Genomic DNA, 20,123 nt, shown 5'->3' with positions numbered 1-20,123 from the left:
AGTGCTATAATGAATTCAATAGGTAGTAGTCAATGCTTTAGGAACAGTAAGTAAAGTCAAAAGTAAGTGGCACATGGTCTCTACAAACGCACTATTCACAACACTGATGCATTCTGCAACTTTGTTATCTAGGTTATATTTTCACATCCTATATAAAATGTGTTGTTAAATAGAAGAATGCTTTCTGTTTGACCTCTCCAAATCTTTTTTCTTTAAGCTCAAAACCACTTAGAATCTTTACCTACAAGACCAGTTTCACAGACCTTGTTGAGTAGACATATGCCACATATGAATAGCTTTCAAAGTATTCAAGTTACTTCCCTAATAAGTCTCCTCCAAAAAGCTAACATCCCAAAATATGAAAAACAACTGCCTTTAAACAAACACAACCTTTTTTTAAGTTTAGAAAACTCATGAAAACTTCAAAGATATCTTAGAACAACCAATGAGTCCATTTCATCCTAGATTTTAAAATGAGTACACCAATTTAAGAAAAAGTTATAAATAATAACGCTACTGAAAATAGAATTTTAGACCATCTCTACCTGTGCAGCTCCTGTGATCATATTTGGAATGAAGTCTTTGTGGCCTGGAGCATCCATCAGCGTAATTATTTTAGTCTTTGTCTCGAATTTGGTCATACCCACATCCATCGTAACTCCCCTTAAACAAAGCATACACAGAACACACCATTAAAACAGCTTTGAAAGCTTCAGGGAAAAAAGTAAGCTATTAAAAACACAATCACAAGATTATACATTTCACAGCTTTCATTTGATTTAGCCTGCACAAAAAAAATTGAAAGAAACATGCTTGCTGGAAAAGCAGATGACTAGAGACAACTTTGAGTAACTCCAGTGGCAAAGAAACAAATACTCAGAATTCACAATACTAACTCCACACACCCATAGACTATAACCCAATGAGAACATGAAAACTGTACTGCATATTTAAATCACTACTATTTCTACTTTTAACACTTAGTTCTTCAGAAAAAGGCATCACAGAGTAACAGAAACATAGCCAAGAATTAAAAAAAGTAAGATATGGGACTACAGGTATATAGTTATAATAATACAATAATATTATATAGTATTTACTATATCATATGTATATTTGCAAAGATCCACATGCAGAACTACTGATTATCAAGGAGATCACAGCGTTTTGACGCAGTTCTACATGGCACTAACACCCACAGCACAGCACATAGGACAGGATTCATCTCATCAAATGCAAACACCTATCGTATGTCCACATCTGAGTTAGTCATCTACATCCCTGCTTATAGATTATGAAGTCAGACAGGCACTTTCACGGGACAAAACCAGTCACTTTAGTACAGGCACTTAAAATATGCTACTTCCAATGACAAAAATACCCAACAATGACCAAAAAAACCCCAAGACCTCCAAACATTTACAGATGGCTCCAGAAAGTTTGGGTTTTTTTTTTTTAATTAAAAAACACGAAGTAAAGAAAAAACAGAATCAATCAAAAAGACCAATTCAGAAAACTTTTCCCTCAGTAACTACAACTTATCTTCTGAAGAGAAGTATGGTACCTGAATGCATAACTGCTGGATACTAAGAAAATCACAGAACAAGGGATAGAACTTCTAAGGCTCATGACAATTATTCTACAAACTTTACTTTCTGTTAACATATTACTCTTCACAGGCAATAAATACTTGTCTCTATTTCTGGTTTCACATGTTAGTTACATCCTATCAAAGGTAGCTTGTATTAATTAACATACTTAATATGGTGTTTAATTATTCTATTACAGACCTGTGAAAGTAATTGATCTTTAAAGTTTGTCCATTTTACACCCAGCTACATCTACAGGGATTAAGACCTTTCTCTATTTGCTTTTCCTTGTTTATATCGTTAGTTTATAATGTTTATAACAACACTACGACTACAACATCATCAGCCTTAACTGATGTAAGGCTATTTCTAAAATTTATGTTTGGTTGCTTCAGGAACTGTTCCCCCCTTCCCTGTACCTGCACCACCAATCCCCCACCCCCAATACCTCTCCCCATATACTCAGGTTTGTACGTGGACTTCGTAAATGAAAAAACTCCCATAAACCAAAGTTTAATTATATACAGTGACACTGCAAAAGTGTATCCACCTTTAAAAACAACAGTTACACACTCTATAGGGACTGCCTCACTCGATCTTCTCCAGCATCAGTTTACATTGTGAAGGTTATCTGTGCAACCAAAGAGCTTATATGCTATGAAATCATGGGTGACAAGTGAGACAAGTGTTTGTAAAAATATAAACAATTAAGAAAAAGCCTTTTTTGTCTTTAGCTTCCCATATAATTTTCTTAAAAGCTCTTACAGATTTTTAAGTTAGCTTCACTGCTTCATTACATATTTTTTCAATATGATAAAATTTAAATTTAAATTTCATATCTCAAGTTAATAAGTTAACGGTAGTTTATAAAGAAAACAAATATAATTAAATTACTTTTTAGATTTTATATTCAATATAAAGTAAGTCATATGTGATAAATTGACATTTCAGTGCCTAGTTTATAATTCTGACACTATTTGCTATTCTGACAAATAGCAAAATTTAACCTAGAACTGTCCCATACAATGATAACCAAACAGAAATTTGGCAGCAATAAGCCAGTTAGGCAGCTGTAAATGAACTCACTCTAATACTAGAAGCATTCTGCATTACAGTCCTACACTGCACTCCACAGCATAGAAATACATGAAGAAACATTCAATTTCTCATTTGCATTCCTTATAACCAAGTGAGAACACTGTTTTTGACTTTTGATAACATGTACTCATTCAAAGTATTTGCTAATAAGTACTGAGTAAATATCTTTAAACATTTAGAATATTTCTACCAAAACATTACTAGTAGATTGGTACTTCCTAACAAATGGTGTTCTTTCAGGAAAAAAGGTAATTCCCATTAAAGATATTTCTACCTTTCTCTTTCTTCACCAGTTTCATCCAAGACCCATGCATAGGCAAACGAAGCTTTGCCAGCCTTCTTAGATTCCTGTTCATATTTGTGCATAGTTCTCTTGTTCACATTTCCCAAAAGGTAGAGCAGATGACCCATTAAAGTACTTTTACCTGCATCAACATGTCCTATGGATGGAAATAAATATTGTATCAATTTTTTTAATTTCTGCATCTTAAATATAGTACAGGAAGAAATATACTAAAACACATTAAAACAACGTGCATTAATAATGCTCATGCAATCCATACAATTTGACAATCCTGCAAGAAAAAGATGCAGAGGGACAGTTTATTGAAACAGGCAATTAGCATGACAGCCATACAGAACTTCCAAATTCATACTAACAAGAACACATTGCAAGAACAAAGCCAAACCAAAGAACATTTTGCTATACTGTCGAAAGGGAGCTAAGTCAACCTCACTGTCCCAGTCAAGGATGTCTGAACATACTCCTTCCAAAGAGCAGCAGTCAAGCAGACACAATTGAACACAGTATTAGATTTCCCCTCTCTGGAGAGAGGAGTTTTGCTTCTGTATCACTTCCAGATTCAATCAACACAGGTTTTAAACCTCTCTGTCAAAAATGTAATTTAACAGTATTACCTATCACCACCAAATTAAGTAGTTGCTTTCCCCCTTGCCTCTTCTCCAACTCCGCTTTCACATCTATTTGTGGTTTTGTCTTGCTTGACTTTTTTACTGGAGTAGGCACCGTATTCTGCTCTTCTGAAACCTGCACTACTTGGGGTGGAAAAGTGGATTTTGAGACTGCTTCAAGTACCCCAGAAGCCACGCTGGCATCTTCAGTTAACAGTCCTTTCTGAGGTGCGTTAGCATGGCCATTTTCTTCAGCAATCACACTAGCGAGAAAGAGAAAACACAAGGAATGCAATTTACAAAGAAGCCTAGAAATATAGGAGTGAAATTGAGTTTTCCCTTCACTATCATGTAAACCCCAGACAAAGAGTATGCAATAAGCCCATTAAGGTGGAAGGGATAAGCAGCTGGATATAAACTGTGCAGACACCAGCTCTGAATATCTTGTCTGAAAAGCACTGTGCACAAAAGCAAGATAAGAAATAATCTTGTAAAATACATGAACCTGATGAACAAAAGCTTCCCACAGCCACTTTTTACCAGGGAGAGAAAGGACAGTTGTACAGAACAACTACAGAGAGCTGGTTGGCTCTGAAGTCAACTCTGAAGCATCAATCCTAAACCAGCTGCCACATACGCTACAAGTGTTGCAGCTAAAGGCAGTGATGTTCTATTGCGAGAGCAGCAATATAGCATAAAGAGTAGATACAAAGCATATCTGAGCTGCAATTCAAAGTGTGATGTATATGTAGAGCCATAACCAATGAGCTACATTTATCAACTCTGAGCAAACTTGTTTTACGCACAATACAAGGCATCTAGGATTAAGATTTGGATTCCCCAACTCCCCTTTCTCTAACAGCCTGTTCTTTCACAGATCACCACACTAATCCCAACAGTAAATAATCCTTAAATATATTATTCTATTTCACTCTCACACTTTCTCTCTGATTTGTAAATGAGGATATTTTCCTAATTTCACACAAGCATTCTGAGAATATGATTCTTCACCTGTTATGGCAAAGATGATCACTAAAAACAAATGCTAAGTAATATCTTCAAGAGAGCAAAAGCCTTCTTACTGCCTGACAGAGCTCCATAGTAAGGCAAGCAGCAAGACCGGAACAGAAGCAGTTATTACAGATGCAACAACATTATATCGCAGCAAACTTCAATGTACAAATAATTGAAAATATTGAAAGGTAGGTATACTGAAAATACCTACAAAACACTGTACTTAAAACTTTATCCAAGGAGGAAAGGCTTCTTCCCCTGGAAAACTGAAAATCCTGATCAATGCAGTACCACCATGCTTCAGGCTGCTTTCTATGGAACAGATTCATGCAAGCTTTCAGACTCAAATGTCTCCACGTTCAGTATGAATTTTTCACTCTCCACTTTCTGTTTATGTACCACAATTAACCTCCCAGTTTTCCTCTTTTCAAATTCTATAAACACAACTACTTATTTTGGTACTTCAGAATCCCACATTGTGACATCTTCATTTTAATTTGATGGTAGTTCTCGTTTTCTGCCTGTATAGGAATATTTGCATTGTATTTTGTTCAGCTAGGTAACGATTTCTTTCCTAATCCCAGAAACTCAGATCTTCTTGCAGGCCAAAGTTATTTCAGTAAGGATTCCAAAAAACAGCATGGATGCCAAGTGGTAGAATTCAAACTAATTACAGCATCTGGAAGAATCACTGTTATTGCCAGACAGAATAACTAATCTCTCAATTCTATGTAGCTTTTATTGTGACTACCACTGCTTAAGGTTGCCAAACAGTTTTTATTTTGGGCGGTCCAAAGAAAAAGTGCCAGATACAGTAGTGAAATGATGAATGAAACATGACTCTAGCCATCATAACATTAGGCCTTGCAACTTTTTCGAATGTGCAATATCTTAAAGAGTTTCCAGTAAGCGTCTTCCACTGAGATTTTTCAAAATTATTGCATGTAAAATTCCTGTCAGAAGACAGAGCATATAGGATAGCATACTAGTAACTAGTAGGTCACTAGTGCAGGCAGCTGAGGGTATAAACAAGTCGATTGCATTAACAAGCATCTTCCATAGCAAAGTTCCGACTTGGCCTGAGTTATGTTGAATCACTGTATCAAGACAAAATTGTATCTGGAGGAAGAGCACTTCCTAAACCAACTGCTTGTATCTATGTATAAGAACCTGATAGTGCTACCAAGAGAAGCCTCGGTTTGCCAACACCTGTGCCTGTTTGCAACATCACTGTTAGCCACTAACACGGAGCGACTGAAAAATCAACTCTTGGCTTCTCAGAAAGGACAGAACCATCAAGCACCTTGTACGTGCACTGAGGTCATGCACTCAAGAAAGCTTGACCGCCAGGAAATCAGGCAGTGTCAAAAAAGCTTACCACAGCTTTTAGTTAGGAAATCAGCAGACATACATAAAGCTGGCAAGGACCAACTTTTTGTCAAAATTAAAACCACTAAGTCAGAAACTTCCTATGCTGTCTTGCCAACAAGGACTGTAAGAGTAAACTGAATAAAATGTTACGGTTACATCACTGTTTTCTGGGGAAAATTAAGAAATAGAACATATGTTGTTATAAGACAGTAGAAGACACTCAATCTCACACAACTGTTGAAAGGTTCGCACTACCACGCATTCAAAGAAGACCCTGAAAGCTTATCTGGTGAAGATTAACTCTGCACAATTCAGCTTTTAAACATTATTTTCAATCTTCTAGGCTGGACGCTTACTGAATTATTTTTATACAAGCGACTCTTTCGGAGTACTTACAGTCATTACAGGAATGTCTACATTTATTTCCCCTTTCAAAATTATTAATTACACAATATTGGTCAGGCTGGTTAAAATAATCATGCTTTTTTGCTCACAACTTCTTCTGGCTTCCTTCATGACTTAACAGGAGGAAAAAGCCTGCTAAATAGTTTTGCTAGAGCATCAGAAAAACAGTTTGTCAGAAGAAAGCAAACTCCGTTTTCTGTAGATAAAAACACTAAGAATACCCAGCAACAAAGGCAACGAATGAATGCTTAAAGCAATTCATGATTTCTAATAATCCGTTCACATTTTCAGTAAGATTCATTTATTATTATGAGGTCACACCTCATAACAAGATTGAATCATGAAGACTGAATGTCAAAGAATGGTTATTTTTTGCTAATGCTAGGCCACTGGTTTTAAAAACATGGTCCAAGAATTACCTTCAAGATCCCATAAAAGGTGACAACAAAAACTAGTTCATACATACTATACAGTCACCTCCTAATGATGTCTGCACCACCACCATACGAATATTTGGGACTGAGAGTAGGAGCCACAGTTACAGGTGCTTTAGAATCCAAACTGCTATGAATAATTTCTAACACTGTGCTTTTGTGATATAAACGATGTACTTAGAAATCTATATTATTATAAACCCTCTGCAGTATGTTTATCAATGCAACAATAACATAAAAAGTGTCTGAAAAGAGTCAAAAGAACGAGCCTTTCTTAGGTGTTGATAAACAAATTCACTCTGGTACCTGACAACCCAACCTTATGCTGTCAGTAATCCAGGAGATAACTTCAGAAGAAAAAAAGCCAAATCTGATGGAGTCAGGGCAGGGGTTCGTGTTTTGTTTTGTTTTTTAAGTTTCGAAATAGATGTGTACGAAGTCATTACAAGCTTGCAAGACAACATGAGCGCTTTAGCTAACTGCAACATATTTGGCACAGACTTTACAGAGACCTTGGAAAGGATTTAATCAAGCTCCAACTGTTAGGAAAGGAATCAGGAGAGCAATGCCACTGTCCTACAGCAGAGAAAGAAAAATATGATGCAAACACGGTCAAGTCCTCCTCCCTCATTCTTCATGGCAATGTCCTAGTGCCTTGGCAGTGTCTCCACAGTGATCTGCACACAAAAGAAAGGAGACCATCATGGACTCCTTGAAGCAGGGGTCTCGAGTGCTGAAAACTTTACAATTTAAACTGCACTTTCTTCCATATTCAATGATTTGCTGTGCTCCAAATCTCACGCCCTTTTACAAGTTGATCCACTTCTTACCTATTCCTCCTACCTAAAGCTAAATGCCAAACTTGCATCCACATCCAATTTTTACAGCAAAAGAGGCTTGTTCTCAATTAGTATTTCAGCAGTACCACTAAATTGGTGAGCTGAATTAAAAAACATTTTCACAATATTGAGGATTTATCTAAAAGGGTTACCAGCAGGCCTTGAAGACTTAATTTTTTTCTGTGGCAAAAAACAGTATGTCACTAAACTGGAACACGTATGATACAAACTATTTCAGGGTCTCTGAAGAGAAGCAGAGTGACTGAGAACTATGTTGGAGCCAACCATCTTTCCTCAGAGTCCTCACTGCAATGCAAGAATTACTCCAGCCTGCAGATAAAGCTTATGTTATCTCCTTCTTATGTCCTTCTTCCCTATGGAGCAGGCACACATACACAAGGTGTGGCTGTTGCTAAATAAGTATCAGAGATACGAAATTCTGTACTTGCTCTTTTTTTATAAATAAGCATTTTAAATAAGTAACTGCTATCCAGGACTAGCTGGCAGATTATTTTCACTCACTTACAATTCATTTCTTTATCTAAACTTCTAACCCAATTAGGTTAATCCACAAAAGTCCCCATGAAAAACTCCAACTTATAAGATGTGCAGTAAAAACACCAGAGATGAAGGTGCCACCACGTTGACAGAAATGTCATTATCAAGTCCAGTTGCCACACTCGGAGTCATTGATTAGTAGAAGGAAAAAAAAGTTCCCTTTTATATATTGCATATTTCAACCAGCACAGAAAGAGGATTTGTAAAGGCTCTGAAATCATTTGGAGCTTATTGCATCCAAGAAACTAAGAGACATCACTTTCATTCAGTGATGGCATTTAGCAGTATAAATGGAATAGTGACATCAGCTTCACACCTTGAATTAAATGTGAGTAAGAGACTAAGTAGATGCAACTGCTTGCTTTTCACTCAGTTATCAAACACACATAAGATCACAAGATACTATAAAGTAATGCCCTCTTACTTCCAAAAATGCTTTCCTGATCAGAACTACAAATACTGCAGGAATGAGGTGGAGATGTTGGCACTGCTTACAGTTGCTATTTTTTTTTTCCTGAGGATGAACTATGGAATTTCTTGCCACAGATTAGATGGCTATTATAAGATTGGGTTTGAAAACAGAATAAGCACATCAATGTAAGAAGAATCCATTAACCACTCTTAACAGAAACAGCTTAATAAAAAATAAATAAAAATGGTGCAGAGCCATAGAATGCTACATGTGATGGCATTTCATGGATTGTATTCCCAACACACATGATCCATCCTTATTTATTTAAGTGCTGGCTACTGTTGTAGGTAGACTCTGATCCAGATGTCTTTTTTCATGCGCTCACGAAACATCTCCCCAACAGTTCCAAGTCAGGTTAAAATCAGAACTACTGTTCAACCACTCTAACTTAGCTAAAGCGTAAGGAGGACTGATTTCTTCTGTACAACAGTTGGACCCTGGACACCTGTTAAAGTTAATAAAAGCTGCAGAGGAAGGCAAAGTTTAGCCATAAGTGATTGTTTTCCCCACAGATTAATCTTAAATGTATTACTTCCTTTGAAGAACAAGCAATTACAGTTAAGATTTATTGATTTCATAATTCCACTTAGAGAACTAAATTTAAAATAAACGAACCCCAAGAAAGTTCAGTATTCTATGAAGCGGATGTTTAAATAATCTGACTAGCTGATATCTCTCTGCACGATTCATAGTGAAAGGATTTGTTGAACTCAAAACGTGAGGTACCATCTTCTGAAAGTAATTCTGAGTCAAACAAGAAGCTGAGATGGTTAGTTCTGGAGAGTGACACTAAAACTGCTGTAAAAAATAGAAAAAAAAAGAAGAAAACTTGCTACAGGTGCATCAGTCTGAAAGAAGAGCTGCTGATGTACCTTGATGTATGAGGGCTTGGCTTACCATGGAACTTCAAATCCCATAGATTGTTTCTTTCCAGACACTGTCATTTTGGTAACTTTTGGCACAATTTCAGATTCCATTCTGGCTGACAGGGAATCCCTTGTTTTTCCTAGTAATAGACAAAAAGTAAGTTTGAACTTAAGGTTGTGACTAACAGGTGTAAATATAAAGTTTAACAAGTTACATTACTTCTGTTGAACCCAAAGATACCAGTCTGTAATGATGAATTCTCACACTTCAGTGTCTTACTTGCACATATTACATATTTATTCAAAATAATCTTCAGCTACATTTACTGTGAAAATCTCATCTGTATCTCCAAGCGCTCATATGACACCTACACCATTCAAAAGCTTTAATCGCAGCAGTTCTGCAGAATGTCAGAAACATATCATGCAATATAAGGATAAAGAAACACTTCGCAGCTGCTCACTAGCTGATCAGGTTAATTCTTATTTAGAGGTTTTTCTTTTGCATTTACACTGTTAAGTCTTAAGGCAACTGTCAGGTAAAAAAATATGTCTACTCCAGCTACCGCCACCAGCAGCACAAGCTATGTGTGGGCTACCAGGCCTTCCTCGAAACCTGGAAACAGAGTTGTCTTGTACTGAATTATGTCAAAGAAGCCAACCAATACCCAAAACAGCTAACTTGAATGTTATTTGGAAATAATTACTGCAGTTGAGTAGCTCAATTACTTTAAAGGTATCAAATTTTACCATAACTTAAATGAAAACACAGTTACAGTAAGGTTAATTCTGAATTTTGTGAAACTACAGTTTCACAACTAATAGCACAACACTGCTATTAGCTTCTTGTCAAGCTGTTAAAAAAAACCACAAACAAAAAAAACCAAAAAACACAAAGCAAAAATTATTTAAACTCCTCAGAGCAAATAAACTAAATTCGCTCTTTTCTTTCCACAATCCCATCTTTAATATGCTAGGATCCCTTCTCCCTTCACGGAAAAAGACTTCCAGCTTTACAGAATGAGTAACAGTGGCTGTACCTTGTGTTCTGAAGAATGTGATACACACAGGAAAGCAAAACAGTAATGTGAATTCAGAATTAAACTGCAAGTTTTAAAAATCTTCACCTACAGATGTATCTGATAACTAGAAAATGCTGCTACTCTTCCAGTAATAGACTAATTCAGACAGTCAGGGTCAAGTGAATACTTATTTTGAATAACAAAATAATCTTTAAATATTTTAGATTACTACTGTACAATGAACTACAGAAATCATTTGGTCCTACTCATTTAGGTTAACTCTTTATTGTGTTCTAAAGTATGACGGCTACACCTTTAAAACCACAGATTCCAGTGGTTTGCAGGTTATATATGAGGATGCAGTCCAGGCCACTGAAGATTTCAGGTAAGGAAACAGTATACCACAGACATGTCTATAACAGACAGCATACAAAAAAGCTGCTGTGCAACTTCTACACAATCACACTATAGACTGAGACATTCTTATTTAACTGATTACTTGGTCTTCATCTCCCTTGTTTGTTTTATCTGCGGATACTCATTTTATTTATATGCCACCTGGAAGAAGTAGTCTGTATGTCTATTATTGATAGTTGGATACCAAGTACACCGTAAATAAGGAAAACCAGTAAGAGAAATAAAAGCAACAAGACAAATCATAGTTTACAATAACAAAAAAATTATGTAACTGACAAAGAGTAAAGATTCAGAACATAAAATTCTCAGATCACTGGGCAAGGACTACTAGTTATGCACAGAGATTTAGTGTCATCTTCAAGCTCCCACACAGATCACCTACAGCATTTTTTTAATAAGTAGTTAGTCACTTGAGTTACAGTAAAATTTACATTACTTTTGTTGCCAACTTGGTATGGTTTTTTCCACTTCAACACTAACAATTTTCAAGCAGCCATCACCTTCAACTGCCAGTTAAACAGGAATGCTTTACATGTCATTTGAAAGCTGAATTACAGCTAATTCTCAGAAAACACCATGTTCAAAATCAGGCTGCTAGGAACTAATAATTACAAAAAACACAATTAAATGGAAATTAGATTAATTTAAAGAAACCAAGACAACAATTCACATCATATAACTCATAAATAACTTGCAACCTATTAGCATATTTGCTACATATGATCCAAAATGAAAAGTCAAAGGTTTTACAAAATACATCTTCTCTAATCAATTTAGAAATTAAGCTTCACTCTCTACAAACACTGTCAGGGTGTTTGACACTGATTCAAAGTTAAATGTACAAGGAGACTAAATCAACAAATCAAGTATTTGACGCAGAAAACACAAATATAAAACCAGACATTAGGATACACTAAGAGTTGAAAGAAGATGCAAAATAAAACTACAAAGAGCGTGCAAAAGTAACTGTCCACTAACAGCACTGACACCTGGCTGTTGCTTTTCTTTATTTATTTACTTTTACAAAGCACTACTACTTCAGCACAGATGGAGCAAAGAAGCAGACCAGGATCGTATGAAGACAAACCAAACCACAGAAGATATCCCGGTATGGTGGTTTTCAAACAGATGCAAAGACAACACGAGAATTACTAGTAACACTACTGACAGAAGTGTCAAATGTAATTTTCTGACTATAGTGCTTTTATAGCCAAGTACAATAAAATCAAGCGGCACGTTTGAGATAATGACCAAGGCACCACTAAAGATTAATAATTATGGGTTTCATTACAAAGAACAAAAGGCCGGGAGAGGAGCATATACTATCTAATCTATACAGCACCAGAGAAAAAGGCACGATAAATTCTTATCTGCTTTAGCAGGCAAAGAAAAAGCTATTTAGCACTTAACAGATCGTATGCAAATCCTTAAAGTGCACCTTGGAACTACAAGGAAGTCAATGCACAATGCTGATACAATTCTTAAGAGAAACACTTCTTAATCAACAAGTAGAGTATCCTATGGCAACTGAAGTCCACTGCAAACCTGGAAAAAGTGTGTGAGCAGAAATCCCAATCTGATTAGGACAAGAGCAGCTGTAAGGAAAATCAGCCTCTGAAGGGAAAGGATATAAAGGATATGAAGAAAGACTTCGTAAACGTTCTTCATGCCTCCTGCCATCTGGACATTCTTAAATAGATACCTAAAGTAATTCAATGACAATATGTTTCCTAAATCAAGAGTACACATAAAATAAAAAACAAAGACAAATACATACAAACTCCTAAAGAAGCCACAATACCTCCTTGGCTTCTCTACTACTCTAGAAATGCAAAAAGCAATTAAAAAAAGACAAAACAGTGGATCATAGGCAAGTATATGCAGTGATTGGGCAATGGTGTCAAACTGCAGAGCAAAAGAGCACATGCCATAAAAATTAAAGAAATTTTCCTTTCATGAAAATAGAAAGTATACATTCATAAATTATAAAAATGTAAAGGCTTGTCAGCATGATAGTACTCACAATTCAGAATGTTTAAAATATGGAATTTCTAGCCCATTTTAAGCAAAGTAGTTTTCAGACATGTTTGGTACTCAGACTGCACTGATGCCAGAGTATCTAGACTAAAGCATATTGTAGCCATGAGCCAATCACTATTACAAAACCAAACTGATGCAACTTGTCTCAGTATTAAATTAGGATGGGCCTAGTACCAAAGGGAACAGAGGCCTGCACTGATGTTACCCGAGTATAACTGTGGCAGTGTGCGACAACTTGACAATCAATGCTCACTTCCCTTCTTTATTGTTCTCCTTGCTTTTTACCTTTCCTGTGACTGCTCTTTGGTCTTCTGATTTGGTCAAAAAGTATTACTAATGACACTTGCCATAACTTCAAAATTATTACAAGTACAACCTCAAATGGCACAATAAAGTATTTGCGGACTGAAGCAGGACATGGACACATATATTTGCAGGAAGCAAGTAAAACAGAGAGAGTCTTTAAAAATCAAAACAGTCTCTCCGGGTGTTCAAGTTGGAATAGCAGAAGTGTATGGATATAGTCAACTGTCTTCCTTTACCATGAGCAACTCCCTAGATTTTGGATTTCCTTTGCAAAAATGGTTGTAAAGATTACCTGTAAGAGACTTAAACAAATATTATTTTGGCTTATTTAACACACATAACAGGCTAGAGAAGTTCTTTTTTCAGGTTTTGTTTGTTTGTATACTTACACTGAAATATAAAAATCAGTCTTTTCTCTAATTCTGTTGGAGATTTGGAAGTTATGTTTCAGTACTTGGAAAAGTTGCTTGTCAGTCTACTCTGTTCCCAGGTAGCTTAGAGGCATACCGAAACAACAGGAGTCTGCTAAACAACGACCATCTCAAGTAAGAAATGTTGATACCAAGGTGAAGCAGGGGTATTGTCATACTTGGAGAAATGAATACTAGCACTGGGTATTTAAATCCACACTGGCTTCATTCGGATGGCCATACCTTTTCAACAACAGAAACAAAATGCCATCGTTTTCAATTCTTACACGCAGAGACTTCTCCTCTCCAGTTGTCTTTCCCTCATCAAACTGTACAACAGTACTGAAACTTTAAGCTCAACTACACCATTGCACAGGGAAGTCTGCTTCTGGTAAGATGAACCAGAAATTTTCTTATGCCTGAATTCAGCTTGAAAAAAGAAGAAAGGAAGAATGTCAACACACCAGGCATGTCTTAAATCCATGCTTTTTCAGATGGCAATCCTATTTAAATAAATGCATGTCTAATCCCCACAAGCTATCCATCTGCAGTTAAAAAACACCTTGGGTTTTTGGTTATGGTTGTTTTGGGTTTTTCTTTAAAACTTTATTGTCGCAATTCTGTTTCAGTATCTTTCTTAACAGCTGCACTGCTACAGCTGGAAGGGTAGAAGTAAAGCACCAAGGGGACAGGCCAGGGCTAAAATGACAGTCTAGCAAAAGAAGGTACACACACAGAACAGCTGCTAACAGTGTATGAGCACTGGCAAAGGAGTGCACCTCCAAGGGAATTACGTGCTAATTAGGAAGACTGTAGCTTCTTTTTCTTTAAAGCTTCAAGTCATTTAATTGCTTTTGAAATTTTTATTTGGTTTATATTAATGCTTCTATTTTTAAACATGATGCTAGCACTTAAAGGAGGAGGCCGCATACTCCTTCAATTTTGAATAGATGCTATTGACACTTAATAGACAGAACTAATTTACTTCAGCAAGTTCTCCTAGCACTGTCTAAACTAGCACTGCCATGGAAAAATACATATATAATGCCATACCTTCTGATCTAGAAGACAGCGTTTGCATCCCTTACTCTGCTACTGACTTTCTATATAATCACAAGTAAGCCACATATACCTTTGTCTACCAACTATACAGAAACAGCCACCAACTGCATAAAAAAGACAGTGCACTGGTTTTGTGCTCCACGTCATGAGCTCATTCCAAGTACCTTTCCTGACTGATAAAAAAAAAAATAATCTTTGCATACACTACTGGCAGTACAACTGTGGACTACATCAGTAACAACAGAAGCACAGGCAAGACACAGTTCTGTCTGAAAAGCAGATTTAATAACTGAGGTCTCTATCAAGGTAATGCTTCCCTTCCTATATGCTGTGCTATAATTAATTTTAAGGCCCTACAATTGTGAAAATACACAAAGTAGCCAGATGCAGAGATGCCAGCCTGATTACTTACAACTTCATGCTCAGAAGCATTATCACCTGTTTGCTCACATGTATGCAGGTTTATATTAACATTTAATACATACATTCATCATTGTAATCAGCCATTTCAAAATGCTAATAGTAACATACCCCAGCTGACAAATTTAACTGTTTACATTCTTCTATTCATGCCATAAAATTTGTGAGCTTAATTAAAGCTGAAAAATTATTTTTTTTTTTTATCATTCAACTGAATTATTTGAGACCTATAAAATCTACAAAATGCTGTACAACATGGCAGCACTTGCAGCACTGTTTAGTTAAGCTTGTCACAGAGCACACTGGCTCTTCAGTAGCAGTGATACTGAGTATTAATATTATCAACACATCACAGTGCTGGGAATATCTGAGGTTCACGACTCTCAACCATGTCATACCAGTACATAAAACAGCCACTGAACTTAGAACATCCCAGATTCCCTGAATTTACACAGTTCCCTAACCTTTAAAACACTCTGCCTGCATTTAATTTGCAATGCACTTATCCCTATAGCCCAGCATCTAAATTTCTTGAGATGTAACAGATCAGTGGCAAAGTCTGCTGAACATGTGAGAAGTTCGACATACAGGAATAATTTCTTACACAAACACATAAAGCAATAAAGAATAACAGAGAAAGGAAAAATTAAATTTAGAAAAGCCTCTCCCACTCTTCTATGATCCTAGAAACATCAGCAGCCCTCCAAGGAGCACCTGTTAGCAAATAAACCACCTAGATCTAATAAAAATGCCACATGTGACAACATTTCAAAGTAAAATGTTACTCCAATATTTAACTTATGCCACTCCAAAATACTCATTTTTAGGAAAACACATGGCATTATACTACTATGAACTGCAGTATACAAATGGATGCTACTAAATAACCACAGCACTTCTGAAAATAATGCAACAGTCCAAAATAATAGAAAAGGCAACTTGCTAAGTCACTCCCCAGTGCTGAGACACAGCCATTCTGAAGACACTACTGAAAACAATTCTCCAAACAAGAACACTGAACTTTTTCTTTTTAAAAGAAAGGTTATTTCCTAATAGAAACCACAGTCAGGGGTTTTCCAAGTAACTTTGTCTTGTTGTTACAACTATTACCTTCTCTACACAGTTTCAGATGGTGAATATGACTTTTTTTTTTTCATGAAACTGGGTGCATGCATTTTCACTGAAAAATGCTGAAAATAAAAATGACTGCTTGCGCCTATTTTATTGTTTTGTTTATAAGGTTTGATACAGCAGGATGGAGGAGGGATACAGCAGGCTATTGAGGGATATTCCTGCCTATCTCCAGTATGAGCCAGCTCTCTGTGGTTCACAACACACAAACAGCACAACTCGCTACCCCAAGACCTAAGTGCCCGACACAGTTTGCTTCTCTGCTTGCAGCTGCGACAACTGAATGTGCTGTAGGCACAGTCAGAAGGGCTGGCAGCCTTGCCTGTTACTTAGCTGGCACTTGTCACTGCTTAGGCCTTACTTTCAATGCTTGCAACTTTCAGCCAGTTGAACACTTTAGTCCAAAAATTAATTTCTTCAAGTGTGGTACATCCCTGGGTCTGACTTTTTTTTTTCCCCCCTTCCAGACAGGCTCAGATAGAACGGTTTATTTTCAAAAATGGCACATGAAGAAAATATTATCTGCACAGATCAAATCCTTGAAGTGATTTTTCACTTTATGGAAACCCACTCAATCTGGACTTAGAAAACAGTTTGCACATGCTCTTATAGCTTAAGTTTTAATAACTAAGTGCCCAAAATAATTCATTGGTATTCAATATGTAGCTGGTATGGCTGGTTTTGACCAGGCTGGACTTGGTTGTGTTACCTGAGAGCAAATCCTCTCCGTTGGTCTCCAGAGTTTCCTACCACATCAGTACACTGGAGGCATGAATCTGCCTCGGACAAACATAAAAAATAATCAAAACTGGGGGGCTAGAGGAAAAAAACATCCAACAGTATAGTGAGCACTGGCAAGCTGCAAGACAAGTAGATTATCAAGGACAGACAAAGACTACAAGAAAGAAAATCAGTAAAGCAGAGAAGATGAAATGAGGGCTACAGTGACCACAAAAAAATTTGATAATATTAATCAACAACCTAACTTGGGGAAAAACTGTGTGTAAGGAGAGGGAGAAAGCAAGAGACCACATACTCAGTGACAAGTTAAATGCAGAGCTAAACATGAACAAAGGAAGCAGAAGAGGATCAGCACTGAAAATGAATGTAAACGATAGGTGGAAAGAAGTTAACATGGAAAATAATCATGGCCAATGACTGGAAAATAGGTAGGAAACTAAGAATGGCTAGATAAGGGGTTTGTAATGATAAAGTGGAAAAATGGAACTGCAATGAAAAACTTGGAATGACATGAGGAAATGTGGTGTTTAGGGCACAAACAGGAATTAAACAGAAAAGTTTGAACACGACTAAATAAATTAGAGGATGAGAAGGACACAGACACTGTCATTAGATCAGGCTGAAGTGGATGGAGTGGAATATGTTACCACAAGGCAATAACACCTTTTCCGTCCTGCCCGGAACTTAGCCAAAATTTCTGGAGTCTCACTATTTCTCCTGCCATCAGCACTTCCTCCCTGACTGAAGCCAAGTGATAGAGAATACAGCAGCCAGCTACTACTGCTGCGTTCTCCTGCTTTTCATACCTGAAATAAACACCTTCCCATGGAAATTTCCTGGCCATCAGGACTTACTCAAATTACATGTATTCAAATACTCAAACACCACAAAATTATTGTTATCTATTAAAGCTACTTTTTCTCTGTGATCCTTTATTGCATTGAATGGTGTTAATTTAACATAGGATATCTGATGTTCCACAGAAACCTGATGTCTCAGATAATAGTATAATACATATTTTTATATAAAACTTCTTACTGACCTCTATTACAACTGTGAGCATTCAGTGTTTCAGCAAATTAAACTTATATGTCTCAATTTCTGGATGCTTAATATGGCATTCCAATAAGCATCTACCTCTTAAGAAGTTATGGTTAACCAACATACTCCAACAAAGGAATGCATAGTTCACCCCTGTATGTGGACCATTGGCATGGTCTTTCCACAAACACGGATAACTCATCTGATTAACATTCACAGTTAATATATTAGCAGAAACCAAGGCACTGTCACTGGAATAAACTCTCAAGATTTCCAGTTTCACTAAGCCGACACCTTCCGTGTCAAAGAAGAGCTCTGCTGTACAGAAAGGCAGGCTGAGGAGGTGTCTATTTTCTTCTAGAGATTACACAAACATCAGCTGCCTCCTTTTGATGTTTCTGATACGTAAACATTTAAAGGTCCAATAGGAATTCACAACCATCAAAACAGCAACCTTCTCATCTGTCAAGTTTTTTTACAAGAACATCCCTGCGGTATTTCTCATGCCTACTGCTTATAGTGAAATGGACCAACATCCAGTCCTTCACATAATCACAACTCAGTACAACTCATCCTGTAACTACTGAAACCTTATTTGTGGTAGGTGTATTTCTCCGCACTCTAGCAATGCCAACAATTGCCCTTCTCAATCCGTAACTGAAGCTACGATCCGCTGTAAGAATAATTTATTAGACATTAGCAGTTGTTCTGTAACAGCACCTTTACTCTCCCACACGTACACAACTGTAAGTCGTTGGTGGTGTTTTCTAATTCAACGAATTTTTCTTAAATGACTGTGAATTGTCTTTCACTGAGATTTAGAAAAAGCTCGGTCTGGTATTTCTGAAGTGCAACTTCCTACCATAAATGGTCATGCAAAGAGCAGAGTCAGCACTACGGGCATGATAACCCTAAAAAGATATCCCCTTCAGCCAGTTACTTCACTGAACAGAATACACAGAGTCCATGCAAATCACCAGAATTTCTGTTAAAACCTTGGCCCAAAATGAGTATGTAAAACTGAAAGTACAATATGTACATTCTATTACAATTATATTGAATTTCCAAAAATAACAGAAAGCAATTTCAGGTTTAATCCTTAACTAATATAATGCCAGAGGATGGTGCTATTTGCCTTCACATCATCCAGGTAATTCAGAAAAAACATGCCTTTTACACACTGACGTTATCTACACAAGCACATTCCCACTGACTGTATCACAGATGTGCAAGGTATTTTACAAAAGAAAGCCTTCCTCATCCACAACTTCTATTTATGCATCAAAACTACTTCAATATGAAACAGAAGTTTAAATATAATAGTGAACAAGCACACCAGCAAACTGGTAGTATATGAAAAGTAAAATCATCTTACGTGTTCAAATCCTCCACAAGTATTCTGCAACCTTTTCCCATAAACTTAACATGGTGTTCTTTTAAAGTTGCAGAAGAAAAAAAATTTACTAGTCCTGCACAATTAAGTATGTTGAAGCTGCAAGTATATTCAGCCTTTGTAAGTTCCAGAAAATTGTATTTTACCAACTTCTAGCGCAGTGAGAACTTCAAGGTACAATTAGCTAAAACCTTATTTAATTTAGGCTCTCTGAATTTTTAACTCTCTCGTTGTAATGGCGACATTACAACCACATTAGACCATGACTGGGTCAGAAAGCTGACATACCTATGAGAGAACTGATCAAATTTTTGCTTAAAAGTCAGTCAAATTTACATGTTTTCACTTGTCCACACATTCACTCTTATTTCTCTGCAAAGTTAGCCCTGTGTAAGAAAAATACACTTACTTGATGCTCCTCCACAATTTCAGGGATGGCAATGCAGACTGCAATGCCACAGCATAGGACACATTTCAGAGTGGAAGATTTGTGGCTTTAGAGGACCACAAGAATAACCTAATCATGTATCAAGAATTTATCAGCTACTGAAAAAAACAGTTTAGGGACTTAATATAAGACAT

General features: G+C 36.6%; 1 protein-coding gene across 1 annotated transcript in view; it reads right to left on the bottom strand.

Annotated features, from left to right (window-relative positions):
- Window positions 1–530: 530 nt before the first annotated feature.
- LOC104533689 (HBS1-like protein) overlaps window positions 531–20,123 on the bottom strand; it is a gene marked incomplete at its 5' end in the record, with an annotated part of 41,029 nt that continues 21,436 nt past the window's right edge. The window contains 4 exons of the mRNA XM_010182007.1: window positions 531–663; window positions 2,962–3,127; window positions 3,606–3,862; window positions 9,590–9,698. Of these exons, the coding sequence (XP_010180309.1) occupies window positions 531–663; window positions 2,962–3,127; window positions 3,606–3,862; window positions 9,590–9,698 (665 nt within the window). The remainder of the gene's footprint in view (window positions 664–2,961; window positions 3,128–3,605; window positions 3,863–9,589; window positions 9,699–20,123) is intronic.

The sequence above is a fragment of the Mesitornis unicolor genome, unplaced genomic scaffold (genome assembly GCF_000695765.1).
Source record: "Mesitornis unicolor isolate BGI_N332 unplaced genomic scaffold, ASM69576v1 scaffold31953, whole genome shotgun sequence".
NCBI classification, from domain to species: Eukaryota; Metazoa; Chordata; class Aves; order Mesitornithiformes; family Mesitornithidae; genus Mesitornis; species Mesitornis unicolor.
Note: the sequence above shows the minus strand (reverse complement) of the source record. Positions and strands in the feature narration are given on the sequence as shown.